Source organism: Centroberyx affinis, unplaced genomic scaffold, assembly GCF_046629955.1.
Source record: "Centroberyx affinis isolate AG114_WGS23_722 - 3 ecotype Tasmania unplaced genomic scaffold, CSIRO-AGI_Caff_v1 ptg001090l_1, whole genome shotgun sequence".
NCBI classification, from domain to species: Eukaryota; Metazoa; Chordata; class Actinopteri; order Beryciformes; family Berycidae; genus Centroberyx; species Centroberyx affinis.
In genome coordinates, this window is record NW_027279635.1 from 74,899 (window position 1) to 89,192 (window position 14,294).

The following is a 14,294-nucleotide window of genomic DNA, read 5'->3' on the forward strand; positions in this document are numbered from 1 at the left end:
CCCTCATCTCTTGAGTATCACCATCAACACACACACACGTGTTCCTCTGGGTGTGTCGTTGCGTGCGTGCCATCCCTAACCTTCTCCGATCGCAGCTGAAGTCCATTAACAGCTCCAGATGACCCGGGGAGTTCACCCGGTGTCTAAACCCAGATCGCTCACACACACACACACACACACACACACACACACACACACATACAATCTCACTCACACACACCTCTCTTTCATATCCCCCCAACATCAAAGGCGGTCAGTGTGCAGTGGAGTGCCTTAGCTTTGCTCCGCCAGGGGCTAGCTCCTCTGATCACACTCAAACAGATCTTGGCAGAGGACGAAAGAAAGAGGGAGAAAGACCCTGAATACAGAAGAGAGTCTTCCGCACCGCCAGCGTTTGTTCCTCGAGTTCGGATTTGGACTCTTCTACTCCTCGGAGAGAAGCGCAGGACCAGGGATTCGTCTCACGGGCCTGCATAGGAGCTGTTTAAGATAACCAGAGAGGGAGACGCGTCTGAATGAGGCCTTGTTCTCCGAGTCTTCGCTCTTGTTTCCCAGATGCAGTGACCCTATTGAGTCCTGCAGCGGTACAGTGCACACTTTGTCTCACACAGACACAGAAGATGTGGCCAGTTTTATCCCTCCGTGGGAGCCAGATAGTAAATATGTTATTACTTACTACAGGTCCTAGACTCAGTGTCTTCGGTTTAAGTGGAGGAACATGTTTAGAGAGAGAGAGACAGACCAGAGACAGGCACTCAGGCATATCAGATTTACCGCAAATACAAGCTGCCGACTGGGAAAAACCTCCTAGTGGTAATTGCAAGTACGACATGGGGGACTCTCCCACTTGGTCTTTCAGAAGAAGATAAGAAGAACAAGAATGAACAAGAATGAGCGCCACAACAATTGGCCTCACGATGGCCATAGTGGATGTGGCCATTTTGAATTTTAAACAAGAACACTTCCAAGTTGTAGCAACAAGACGTCACCCATTCTTCCACTGATATGAAATGAATGTGGCATCATATAACGGTTCAGTTACACTCTCGATATGCAGGGATGTGATCAAGACTCTAAGAGCAGGAGGAAAAAAAAAAGAAAACAGCTGTCTCCCTTTGGAAATGAATGGGAGTCATGTGTCCAAGAATGCTGAAAATGACAGAAAATTAGGATAGGATAGGATCGGGAAAGGTAGAATAAAAGGAGGAGAAGAAAGCGTGGACAGGAAACAATGAGGTGTTAAAAGACACGGTCCCACTGATGTTGACAGCTGTGGAGCAGAAGGTAGATGAGTGCAGCAGTAGAGAAATACAAAGAGAAGTGTGTGTTTGTGTGAGTGTGCGTGTGTGTGTGGAGGGAGGAGGGGATAAGGGAGATGAAAAGAAAAGCACTCCCAGAATGCAGGAGGTGGAAGCACCAACCGAGAGGAGGGTTTTAATTGGCTGCCTAGAGACAATCGCTTCAGGCACAGGAATTAGTATGCACGAGATCTACAGAGAGAGAGAGATCACAGCAACATCACAAAGAGATGCGGGAATTGTCCTCCTCACTTTGACTTTCACCGTCACTCTCTCTCTCTTGCCCCCATATGAACCTCAAACTCGCCAAAGCAGACTTTTGGCATGGTAAATGATGTTGAATATCAAGCCTTTGGATATAGATCAAGCCTTTGGTTGCTCGTGCATATCTCATCCCTGCAGGTTTTCATTAGTTCTTATCAAAAACGAACAAGCTAACCCCCCCCCCTCCCTTTCCTTCCTCTTTCAGAGTACCCGTGCTCAGGCATGTTGGGCATGGTCTCGGGCCTGATCACAGACTCCCAAATCACGGCGTCCTCCCATACGGACCGGAGCTGGGTGCCGGAGAACGCCCGCCTGCTGACCAGCCGGTCAGGGTGGACCCTGCTGCCCCAGCCCCAGCCCTTCACCAACGAGTGGCTGCAGGTGGACCTGGGTGAGGAGAAGCTGGTGAGGGGGATGATCATCCAGGGAGGGAAGCACCGCGAGAACAAAGTCTTCATGAAGAAGTTCCGCCTCGGCTACAGCAACAACGGCTCCGACTGGAGGATGGTGCTGGACGCCAACGGGAACAAGCCAAAGGTGAGAGCAGCAGAGGGTCGGACTCGGCTCGGTTAGCCAACCATTTCTTCTGTCATGCTGTTTTTCCTGTACCAGAAAATGGCTTGGCTTGTACCATAGTAGAACCCTTTATGATGCTGGAAAGGACCCTTGCACAATGCCTGAAATGTCCCAAATCAGCAGTGTTAAAAGAACTTTTTAAGTGACACACTGGGTTTTATATTCTTTTTTTATTTTAACAAATCAGAACCACCATAACAACTAAACAAAAAGAACCCGAAGGTTCTCCTTTGTAATGTAGACAAAATGAGGGAGGGAAGTAATGGTGTGGTTTCTAACAAAAGCCAAAAAGTAGGTATAACATTTTACCCTCAGTGTTGTGGAAAATTATTTGAATGCATTCTTCTAAAAAAAAGTCTCTCAGATACGCACCAACATTGATTCGGATTATGGCGCATTTAGTCAATTTTCGCAGGAGCGTTGCGCCCGGCAGTTGTGAGTCATTCAGCAGTCATTGCGAGTCAATTTCAGCAGTGCTTTGAATCACATTAGGATAAGCATCTCGAGACGTCTCCCCGAGTCCTTTCCCGGTTCCCTCTCTCTTTGATTTGTATTCTGCACAGCACACACTGTTCAAGCACTTTCAGTGGATAGTGAAACCTCTCCAGAGAGGAAGGAGGGGTGAAGGGAGGCAGGGGGAAAGGAGGGGAGGAGAGGGGAGAGGAGAGGAGAGGAGAGGAGAGAACGTGCAACACAGAGAAGCAACCCCAGATTTATCTGCCGGTGTTGTTGCGCTTTGAACACGTCACGTGTACGCAAAGACACAAAGATTTCATACAAGCACACACACAACCATACACACCTCCAAGAAGTGCGGCAAGAGCCCGTCCCCAATTACAAGCGTCCCTGACAGGGTATAAATCTGATCCAGATGGCCTGATGGTTGATTTATGAAGGGAGCCAGGAGGATCCATATCCCCCTGTCCTAGTTAGCCGCCTCTCTCCCCTTTCTCCTTGCCTAAGAGGTTCCCAGCATCCAAGGCGAACCAGGCTCCTTCACGTGATCACACCCATTAATCCACTTCCATCAATCCTCCATCTCCTCCTTCGCCTGCTTCTCTCTCTCTCTCTCTCTCTCTCCTTTCCCCCCTTTTCCTCCTCTCGTTTTTCATTTATTCCTCCAGTAGAGGAGGATCTGAGGCAGAGTGGAAGGAGTTGAAGTTGCCTTTGACAGAGGTATATGTCATGCTGTCTTTGCCACTGGCCCCCTGCGTCAGTCGCCTAAGCAGTGCTTTAGATGTCAGCAAGACGAGAGAGATCTGGTCATCTTCTGTTGTTTCCCAACATCCTTCTATCTACCCGCCACCCGCCACCCCCCCCCGCCCTCCACCTCCACCCCTCTGCTGGTTTTTCAGAAGGCAGGAATAAGTCTGCCTCGGGGTATCTGCGTTTGGAGAACTATATCAGTCAAACTCGCGACTGCAATGACATTATCTGCAATATTGTGCTTTATGTCTTTTTTTTCCACTCACTCTACTCTTTCCTCTCTCTCTCTCTCTCTCCTTCCCTCCTTTTCCTTGTCAGATATTTGAGGGGAATATGAACTACGACACTCCCGAGCTGAGGACGGTGGAGCCTCTGCTGACCCGTTTCGTCAGAATCTACCCGGAGAGGGCCACGCCTGCCGGGATGGGCCTGCGACTCGAGCTCCTGGGCTGCGAGATCGAAGGTACTGGGACCTCATTTAGGCCTGCTATTAGAATGCGATCCGGGTGATGACCCATCTGATCACGCTCTTGCATTCACACCAAGTATTTATATGAGTTCTCGTTCACATTTCCACCCTCGGCCTCTACCCAAGTTGGCGACATTTCTACCCCACGGTGATGACATTTCTACTGACGCAATTACCCACGATGAAGTTTCCACCCATGGCGATGACATTTATACCTGCGATGACAACATTTATTATTATTTTATTGTCTGATTGCGTGTCTTGCATCACTTAGGCACAATACACTCATTCACGGAACTGCATGTGCCTGTATACACATCTGACATGCATGATAACACGTGTCTTTGCGCACACACAGACACGCACAGGTGAGCCATCTATCATCCAGGGTAATGACATGTGAGTAAGTAGCGTGCACTTGATGCCTTTGCCCTGCTCGGGGGGTATTTAAAGATGTGCGTGAGGATTCCCTATGTTGAGCCAACAGCTGTCCAGCTCCTGCTCTTTATCCCTACAAGGGACAGTTGTCTTGTCTCCCCGTTACATCAAAGCAGCCCCCATAGCAGAGCCACTCCTAGAGGGGATCAAATGAAAGCCCACCTGGCCCAGTAGGATTATTGCAGCCTTGCCCCCATCACACTCATCCCAGCTCCTGCCCGTCTTTCTTCTTTCATAGGACCGCACGCACACTTAAAGTCTACGCGGCACTCTCGCTATCTCTAAAATTACCCCTATTTTTTTTTCCTCTCTCTTTATCTGCCGCTCTCTCAAAGCTCATCTAGAGTAGAAACAGCTCAGCGATATAAGAGTGTGCTGTAGCGGGCTAGCCCTAAGTGGATTTACATATTGGATTTCAGGGAGGCGGTGGGCCCATTCCGTTGTAAGCCTCGTGGACTCCCACTGGGAGCTTTAGTCAGATGATAATGCTTGTTTTCAGTGTTAATGCCAAACACACACACATACACACACACAGAGCAACCGCAATCACCCTGCCAAACATGTGGTTACAGGCATGTATACACAATCACGCACATACGCAGGTGCTTGTACTAGTACAGTGTGTGTGTTTGTGTGTGTGTGTGTGTGTGTGCCTAGCCATAGTAGGAGGGCTAAATCCTCATTTCTGTGCGGAGCTCCCCTGATGCAGTGCTGACCCCATCCCTGACCTTCCCCACCCTGAATCTGACAGAGGCTGATCTGCCTCATATTTCATCTAGCAGAGGGAGAGAGAGAGGGAGACCGCTGGCTCACACACACTCTCTCTCTCGCACACACAAGAACACACAGTCACGCATACATTTTTCACGCATTTTTTTTTTACCTCTATCTGTCTCTGCCTTTCTCTCTCCCTCCCTCCTTCCCGCCTCTTCCTCTTTGCCTCCCTCTGTACTGGGGAAGCCCGTTCATTACTTCTGTCAGCGTAAACACACACAAACACACACACACCGCAGGACGGCTGTGTGGCAGTGGAGCGTGGAATGGCTCTCGGGCCCTGCCCACATCCAAGTGTAGCGGGCCATAATGATAGGCCGCTGTGGCAGCCAGGGGCCCTGCCTATAGCCAATCCCAAGCCCTGTTTCTCCATCTCCAAGCATCAGCCGCCCAAGCCCCAAGCACCAGGCTTTAGCTTCAGCTCTATTTATACACCCAAACCTCCACAGCTTGATAAAAGGAGGGATGCTAATAGCTCAGGCCCAGATGAGGGCCCAGATTGAAACCAATTTCATGACAGTGGGAGGAGCACGCCAAGCTTGTATACAGTTTTGGGGGCGTTTTCACACCTAGTTTGTTTTGAGCTAGTTATTTCAAACTTAGTTCAGCTCATTTGGCCATATGCGAACACAGCAAGCGCACTCAAGACCTTGTTCAGAGGGTGGTCTTGGTGCATTTCCAAATGAATCCAATGAGTGCTTCGTTTTGACTGAGAATGTGATCAGACAGTGATCTGACCCAACTACAGGAACGGGATACGATGTAAATGTGATGATCCACAAACGTGCTTGAATTTTTTCCATGTGAAATGGAATTGTACCAATGCGTAAAAGCAACAAAGTATCAACTCATCTCCTACAAATCCTATGTCAAGGCATCTATCACATTTAACGTTTCACCTGAATTTTAACCTATGTCGTCTACTCTCTCTCTCTCCTTCTCCCTCTCCACAGCTCCCACTCTCCCTCCTACCACGCCGATTCCCAGCACCACTCCGTCGGACGAGTGCGACGACGACCAGGCGAGCTGCCACAGCGGCACAGGTGATGACTACGACGTGACAGGTGCTAACATCGCCCTCATGAGACTGCAACCTTAACTAACTAAACCCCCCCAACCCTCAACCCCCTACACAACCCATCTCCTGCCCTGGCTCACACTCAATCTGCTCCTCTTGATTTGATACCACCGCCGCTGCTCTCCCCAGCCTCACCGCTCTCTGCCCCCCCGCTCGATTCGATACCGCAACTAATCTGCCATCTACCGTGCACGCTCGGGAGCACACGTGCACGCGCCCGTGTGTGCACGCTCACATACACACAGGCGGTCGCGGCTCTAATTACCTGCACCTGTAGCCCTCCTTCCCCCTTCACCATCCATCCCCCTTTTTACCTCCACCTCTGCACAGTCACAGGAGAGGATTATCTCACTTGCAGCACAGATCGCACACACACACACACACACCTGCTTCTAAATCTAACTAACTCCAGCCGGATCTGTCCCCCTCCCCTTCCTTTCATCTCTCACCTGCCTTGTCCTCCTCCTCCCCCTTCTACCTCCTCCTCTTGGCCTCGTTCCCCACTAACCCAGTAACCCTCTGAGCCTGCGCCGCTGCCTGCACTCCCCACTAACCAGCAGTCTCCAATGAAGAGCATGGCACCGTCTCAGTCACATGTTTAGAATGTATTGCTTAAGTGCTTGACGGGGGATATACATAGAAAGGGGAAATGTATCCACTGGCACCTGTCAGAATGAGGAGATAAGGCATGTGTTGATGAGCCAATCCTAGCTAGCATGGATAGATTCAGTGCATGGGTTTATTTACTGAGAGTGTAGAGGCTAGACTCTACGCCAGGCTAGGCTAACTGTGCTAATGTGTTGCATTGTGGCAGGTGGCACCACGATGCCAGAGACCACTACTGCTGAAGTGGACACCATCCCAGGTGAGCATTTTTCTCAGTTCTCAATACAATAGACGGTGCATACAATTTAAACCTATGCCTTTTTTCATCATGGATTACTCTCACTTCATCTCACTATAATAAATGTGGATTGTTGCACGCCAATCAGAGCGACTGTTAAAATGCCAAGGTTTGTTTTGTATTCATTTCCATGGATTTATACAAGATCATACCATAGTTAATGATTGCCAGCTCAAGCCGGGCTCTGCTGTGATGTGTGTGTGTTATTAAAGCTGATGATATGGACCTGAGAGGCTCCGGCTGACAGGGTGAGGGAGGTTGCGTGATGCAGGCCTAGCTGATGATTAGCACTGGGGCTCTGCTGCTGCCTTCTCAGCATAATCACTAATCACTGGGCCGACACAGACACACACATATACACACACGCACACTACACAGGAAAGCACGATGCAAATGACCATAGGAGATTAGGTGTGCGTTCGGGCACATGCACGGGCACAAATACACACACACGCAGACACAAAGACACACACATAGCGCTGTCTCCTATAGTGAGCTGATGAGGCAGCAGCCAGCTGAGAGGCTATGCCCCAGTCTGACCTTGGCTAATGGGCCATAGGCTCCACCCAGCCCCCTCACTCTATCAGCAGGCTCTCTGGTCTGTCTGCGGTCTACTGGGGCACAGCTATGATAATAGATGAGAATGAGAGCCGAGGTGCAGGTGTGTGTGTGTGTTTGTGTGCGTGTCAACATAAGTAAGTGTCTGTGAGTGAGCACTTATCCATCTGATTTTCCATGTTAAGGGCCTCAAGCCGTGCATGCTAATCAGCTCTGTGTATGCGTATGTGTTTGTGTGTGTGGGTGGGTGTGTGCATGCACCCGAGAGATGTAGTTTCCACTGGCATATGGCATAAAAAAAAATGTCCTCCTTTTCATCGAATGGCCGAGTGAGTCATGTGGCTGCTCATCTTATCCAGAGCTTGTCGGTAGCCTCAGTCAAAGTCTCTTAAGAATGGAAAAAAAAAAACCCAAAGCCATTTTAATTGGGAATGGGATTTCTTCAAAAAAAAAAAGTGGCCCTACGCCTGAAATGTGGTTCCACATGGGAATTCCATCCTTTGTGTTTAATGGATAAATAGAGTCTCGGCCTGCAGAAGCTAGTTAAAACCTTCCCATTATTAAAGGGAATATTGGCTCATATTTTCTATCCTTTGGAGGGCCGCCCCGCGCCGTCTCTAAAGGCATCTCATTCTGGAGTTTGAGGCCATAGCTAACATCCCAAACATCCCTCTCCCTTGTGTTCCTTGGAAGTCTTTCTTTATCCAATTTGAAAAGCAAAACCCGCCGTAGTCCAAGCTCTCACACATTTCTTTCCTCTGCGGAGCCTTTTTCGGCGCGGCATGTGTCTGTGGGGGATTGTGTTGGTGGAACGGGGGCCCTTCACTGCAACTATAGCTGTCTTTAAACCTCGAGTCCCTGCTCTCATTAAAATCCTCAGCTCTCTGTGGGTTGCTGTGAATGCTGCTTTTTCAACTGGACATGATGTCCGGACCCCGTCTTCCTCCCTCTCTCTCTCTATCCGCGTCTCTCTGCCATCTCCCTTCTTAGTGTCACTCCATACCTTCTTTTATAAGCCGTGTTGCGTTTATTAAAGGGGATCATTAACTAGAGCCAAGATATATGGTCTGCATGAGGTCCAAGCTGTCGGTTTCCTCTCTTTCTCTTGTCAGGGCCGTACCTCCCTCCCTCACTCCCTCCCTCCCTGCCTCCTTCTGTCTGTTTCTCCCTCCTGAGTCGGCTGTTTCATCTCCCCTCCAGCTGTGGGACTCTGGGTTTCAGTCCTGCAGTTCTTTGCTGCCCTCTAGTGCTTGTAGACCATAAGGATGAGTGGCTGAAGCCCTCAAGCCTAGCCTGCAGTCATATCATGACAGGCCCTCGGGTCATTGTTACAGTAAAGCTCAGAGCTCTTGGCAATTTCCCTTTTTTTAATAGGAGAGCAGCGACTCATTTCACTATTCTGGCCAGGGATCTAATTTGTTTTGTTTTAATAATTATTGCATATGAAGATAGTGATGATGACAGCGATGACTGAATGATCCAGAAGATAAATTTGATCTGATCCAATATGATCTCCTCTGACACCTTTTTGGACCCTGACCTTAACCTTCGGTGTCGTTGCAGCTTTCGTGTGGTTTGCCTGTGACTTCGGCTGGGCCAACGACCCGTCCTTCTGCAGCTGGACATCAGAAGATACCGGCTCTAGGTGGCAGATCCAGTCCAGCGGGACCCCCACCCTCAACACTGGGCCCAACATGGACCACACAGGTGAGGGCCTTATGGGGTACAATTCGGCTGTATGTAAGGTGCACTGACAGAGCAGATATCTGAAACTTACCAATTCTTGACCCTCTGCTATGAAATATCTCTTTCGATTAATAGAAATCAAGATCCATGCGCTGTAATGAAAACATCAGAAATCAATGCATTGACAGCATCTTGGAGTATTCCTCTGTCAGTAATTCAATGCCATCATTTCTCTGGCAGGTGGGTCAGGGAACTTCATCTACACGTTAGCGACGGGTCCCCAGGAGACCGAGGTGGCCCGGCTGGTCAGTCCCATGGTCAGTTCCCCCGACTCGGACCTGTGCGTGTCCTTCTGGTACCACATGTTCGGGCCGCACATCGGCACTCTGCACATCAAGCAACGCAAGCAGACCGTGGAAGGACCGGCTGACGTCCTGCTGTGGACCGTCAGCGGTCACCAAGGCAACCGCTGGCGGGAGGGGCGCGTCCTTGTGCCGCACTCCAACAAACCCTATCAGGTAAATCAAAGACTGCCAAGATTTTAGTATGGTCCGAATAAACCATCCATGTATTTAATGGAAGATATTTGCAACAGGAGGCCATATTCTGCAGCTTTTCCGTTAACACCAACACATAGAGATCAGATTTTGTTCTGTGTTTTTGTCTTTGTGATGACATTTGTGATAGAAAGCCAGAAACAGAATAGATGATAGAAATTGTGAGAGTTCCTGCTTCTTCCTCCCCTTTGGCTAAATTAAAGGCTTGGATGGATCAATGATGAAACAGTCAGGAAGACAATAACTGTGTAGATACAGTATGGTGCCTTTTGATGCTTTATTTTGTTAGTTCACCACTGTGACATTCAAGACGTAAGGTTGTTGAAAGCTCACTCTGTGTTTTTTTTTTTTTCAAGGTGGTGATTGAAGGGCTGGTGGAGAGAAAGAGCTGGGGAGACATTGCTGTGGATGACATTAAGATCCTCGATGGCCTCAGCATGACTGACTGCAAAGGTAAGGGTTGTTGTGCACAGTTACAATGCCTCCAGTCCAGTCCCTGACCTGGAATTGGACTCTATTGACCACTATTCACTCTATTCCCACTGTGTTTTGTTGTGGTGTTGAGCTCAATTCGACTCTCTCTTTGAATAGATCCGGACGTACCCACTGAGCCCATGCTGCCGGAGGACCGCTTCAATGAAATCAGTAAGTCATGTCTTAGGGAGAGTTTATTTTGGGTGGGTGGGGTTAAATGTCAGAGAACAAAGAAGGGAATTCCTTATTAGTTCTGACTGTATACTTTAAAAATCAGGTCCTGTACTAAACGGTATTGATATATGTACCAACTTGAAGCTAGAAAAGGAAGCTCGAGAACCACGATGCCTAAAGTGCAAATGCATTGTATAGCCATATTTTTGCATTTGCATTTTTACCTTTTCAACTATCAGCTTGAATAAATATTTTCCTTTTTGCATCAGAAGTGGTTCCTCTCCCCTTATTTTTCAAGTATTTTGCCTTCTTGGGAACACTTCACTCTTCCCCAAACCCTTCACGGTTGCACTTTTCTTGCATCACATATATCTCCATCTTACCTCGCTTCTCACTCTCCTTTTCTGGTTGTCTCCCTCTCTCTTCCAGTTGAGGAGAGCACCGACTACCCGGACATCGTGGAGAGCAACGAGATCAGCGGGCCGGGCAACATGCTGAAGACGCTGGACCCCATCCTCATCACCATCATCGCCATGTCCGCCCTGGGGGTCTTCCTGGGCGCCATCTGCGGCGTGGTCCTCTACTGCGCCTGCTCGCACGGCGGCATGTCCGACAGGAACTTATCAGCTCTGGAGAACTATAACTTTGAGCTGGTGGACGGCGTCAAGCTAAAGAAGGACAAACTCAATGTACAGAACTCCTACTCGGAGGCGTGAGATGGGAGAGAGTGCGTTCGTGTGACTGGGCGACGTGCAGAGCATGCACAAGACTGACTGTAGGCATATCCTCTCGTATATCCGTGAGTAGGCGGGCTCAAAGGACTGTCGACGCCCTAAACTCGCCGGATGAGGGACAGGTTCAGGAACCAATGGGAGGTTTGGACTGATCCACGCTTTTCTCAGGAGCTGCAGTAAAAAGAACCTACCAGTAGGGGACACTGTGTACAAAATAAATACAGAAAAAAAATATGTACAGATGATTTAGATGATATTTTAATTTTCTATTTTGATTTTCATTCATTTTTACAATCGGATGCTGGTGTTGAGACCAATTTATTATAATGTTTAAAGTATTTATCGTTTTCTGGGAGGAAACCTTTTTTATTATCAGTTCATGAAGGCTGTTGTTTATTTTCGTGTTTTGAAAGAGACGTATCAAAATTCTAAGTGAACCATATCTGGCAAAACTGTAGATTTGCCCCATGGTGTGGCATACAGGGTGTGCCCATAACCCATAAACCCCGATACATGTACCCTTTCCCCTTTGACCCCTATCTCTCTAAAGTGAGGGTCCCATCCATGGCAATGTATGGTTCTGACAGTGCCTTTAGTACATCTTTGTTGGCCTCCTCTGTTGATTTGGGTGTTTTTTAATGCTTAAGTTATGATGACAGGAAACAGGGGCACATTATCTGAAAAATATCTGCAAAACAGGATCCAATCCATCACAGCGCTTTGTTTGTTTTGTTTCGTTCTTTTCTGTCCAAAACCCACATACTGTAAATAAGTTTTAATATATTTTATTGCCCTTTTTAAAGAAAGTAAAAAGGAAAAAAGCTGCAGTATCCCTTTTTTCATGGGTTGTGTGTGTGTAAATACAATCGTCTGACTGTTTTGTGGAAGGTGCAGTGTTATGGTTTCAATTTTAGATTCCTTTCGCTCAGAAGAGCGCGATTTGTGTGACGCCGGTGTTACGGCGATTTCAGTACGCATTCAAGCCATCTGTCATCAAAAACGCCCACTTCACAACAACACCCAAGGACTAATGAGTCAAAAGGCAACAAAAGAAAACAATTCATATAATGAACTCACGGCAATTAAGCATCTCTCTCGTTTTCTCCCTCGCGCTCAGTCTTTTTCCTCACCCGATCTCTGCTGTGTGAGCCGAATACGTTTCACACAGCCTCAAACACCTTAACATTGCTCATGTCAATGGCAGAGGAGGTAGTAAAAAGTGTAAAATGTCTGCCAGCATACCAAAAAAAATCAATCATCATTGCTTTGCTTTAGCTAAGGACTAGACTTGTTGGTCACCTCCAAATGTCACTGTGGATTGTTCACTGAAGAAGTGCTATCTGGACAATGCAGCTTGAATGCACTTTGTCACTGAATCCCTCATTGTGGGAGTCTATTAAAGGGGACGGGAGGGGGGTGGGGGGGGGGTAAACACACTAACTGAAGAATGGTGCTATCATTACTCCAGCCGGACACACGTAACTCATGATAACCCAGTTTGTATTGTTCACATGCTGTATTGTAGCTTAACGGCCTTTTTCCGGGGGCCAAAGAGTTTTTACGTGTTTCACGTGTAGCAGCCATAACGTTGCGATGTCAGAGCTGATGTCATTAGGAAGGGACACCGGTTACAGCGGGGGGATCGAGTGGCGTCACCTGAATCAGGTCACCTGGCCTCCCACGTGGCTTTACCAAAGGATGGTCGCCCCCTTTCTTGTTCGCTGGGGGTTCCAACACACAACTGCTATACACAGTCATCGCTCACTACGACTGAAGATGAAAAAAAAAAAAAGGACTCTTCGCTTTGCCCTGTCAGACCCCCCCCCCTACTCCTCCCCCCCAGAGACAACCAACAGGGGGAACGACAGGACGACTGTAGAAAAAGAGCAATGTGTGACCGTCTGTTTTTCTATCTATTTTTAAGCTTAAAAAGAAGTGCATACGTCACCTCGATGTGAACTCTCTACTCTCGAAATCTCTATTGAGACTCTTGTTTGCCATGTGATGGACGGGACAGTCCCACCGCGAGGGTTTTTGGACTACAAGGGGAAGGGAGTCGGTGTGAACTCGGTGTGAGATTGACAGTATCAGGACACGAGGGCCCGCAGGACCTGGAGCTCAGTGGTTTTCGCACCACAACAATCAGAGACTTGATCCTGAGAAGGGGGGTGACGTCTTTTTCCCATCAGTGTGCTTTGTATGTCATGTGCTGTGGTGAACACATTCTCAGCTTTGTTCATTTCAGATTGGACGTCCCGCGCTCTGCGACCCCCCCCTCCACCGTACCGTCTGCTACCGCTTTCAGCTGTAGAGGACTGTAGCAAAGACAGCCGTCTGCTAAACTAGAGAAAAAGGATACTGTAGCGTGGACTCAAAAGAAACAATGTTGCACTGATAAATATATTTAAGAAGTTTATGTGTTTATAGCGTTCATTTGCAAAAAAATGGAAAAGTCAAAAACACACAAAAAACACGTGTTCATTTCTCTTTCATCTTTTTTATATATAGTTTCAGATTATGTGATATAATTCTGAAATGTAAAAAATATTGAGATGTTTTTCATTATTGAAAAAGGCATAACAGATTTTCCAACAGTAATGTCCCCCTCCCCCTCCCCCCACCCCTCCATTTACCTGGCATATTATCGCTTCGTTTTGTACTGTCATTCAAATTTTGTGCAGATTTTCTTTTTTTTTTTACAAGAACAACAAAAAAAGACTTTTATTTTCAATACTGCTTCTGTAATTTGCTGTTGTAGGAAAAAGATGAATAAACAGCAAGGCCTTAAAAAGCAATGGGAATGTTTCTGTTGTGACCCCCCGACCTTAACCTCTGACCCTGGACTCCCATATCCTCCTGTTCCCATTCCAGTCTGATCTCCATCACAGCCGTGCTGCAGAGGGTTAGCTAGTAGCCTCATCACTGCAATATGAAGATCTACTGTACACAAGCAGCAGTCATACATCTGTTATTCGCATCGAAATGATGTGAAAGTAAGTACTAATGCAGCACAGCAGTGACATAAACAAGAATCTTCTGTCTAGTCTTTGTCTCACAGCAGTTTCCAAAGATACGACTCAAATAAAGAGGTCTGGTTATTTTTC

The 14,294-nt window shown here is 47.8% G+C and overlaps 1 protein-coding gene across 2 annotated transcripts in view; it reads left to right on the plus strand.

The window, feature by feature from the left end:
* nrp1a (neuropilin 1a) overlaps nucleotides 1–13,945 on the plus strand; it is a 65,875-nt gene extending 51,930 nt beyond the window's left edge. Inside the window, exons 10-18 of one of the 2 annotated variants that reach the window (XM_071523454.1) lie at nucleotides 1,768–2,099; nucleotides 3,663–3,807; nucleotides 5,979–6,089; nucleotides 6,918–6,968; nucleotides 9,129–9,272; nucleotides 9,492–9,769; nucleotides 10,165–10,261; nucleotides 10,400–10,453; nucleotides 10,886–13,945. In XM_071523454.1, coding sequence (XP_071379555.1) covers nucleotides 1,768–2,099; nucleotides 3,663–3,807; nucleotides 5,979–6,089; nucleotides 6,918–6,968; nucleotides 9,129–9,272; nucleotides 9,492–9,769; nucleotides 10,165–10,261; nucleotides 10,400–10,453; nucleotides 10,886–11,172 — 1,499 coding nt within the window. In that variant the 3' untranslated portion in view covers nucleotides 11,173–13,945. The remainder of the gene's footprint in view (nucleotides 1–1,767; nucleotides 2,100–3,662; nucleotides 3,808–5,978; nucleotides 6,090–6,917; nucleotides 6,969–9,128; nucleotides 9,273–9,491; nucleotides 9,770–10,164; nucleotides 10,262–10,399; nucleotides 10,454–10,885) is intronic. The other variant, XM_071523455.1, reaches the window with a different exon arrangement.
* The last annotated feature ends 349 nt before the right edge of the window (nucleotides 13,946–14,294 follow it).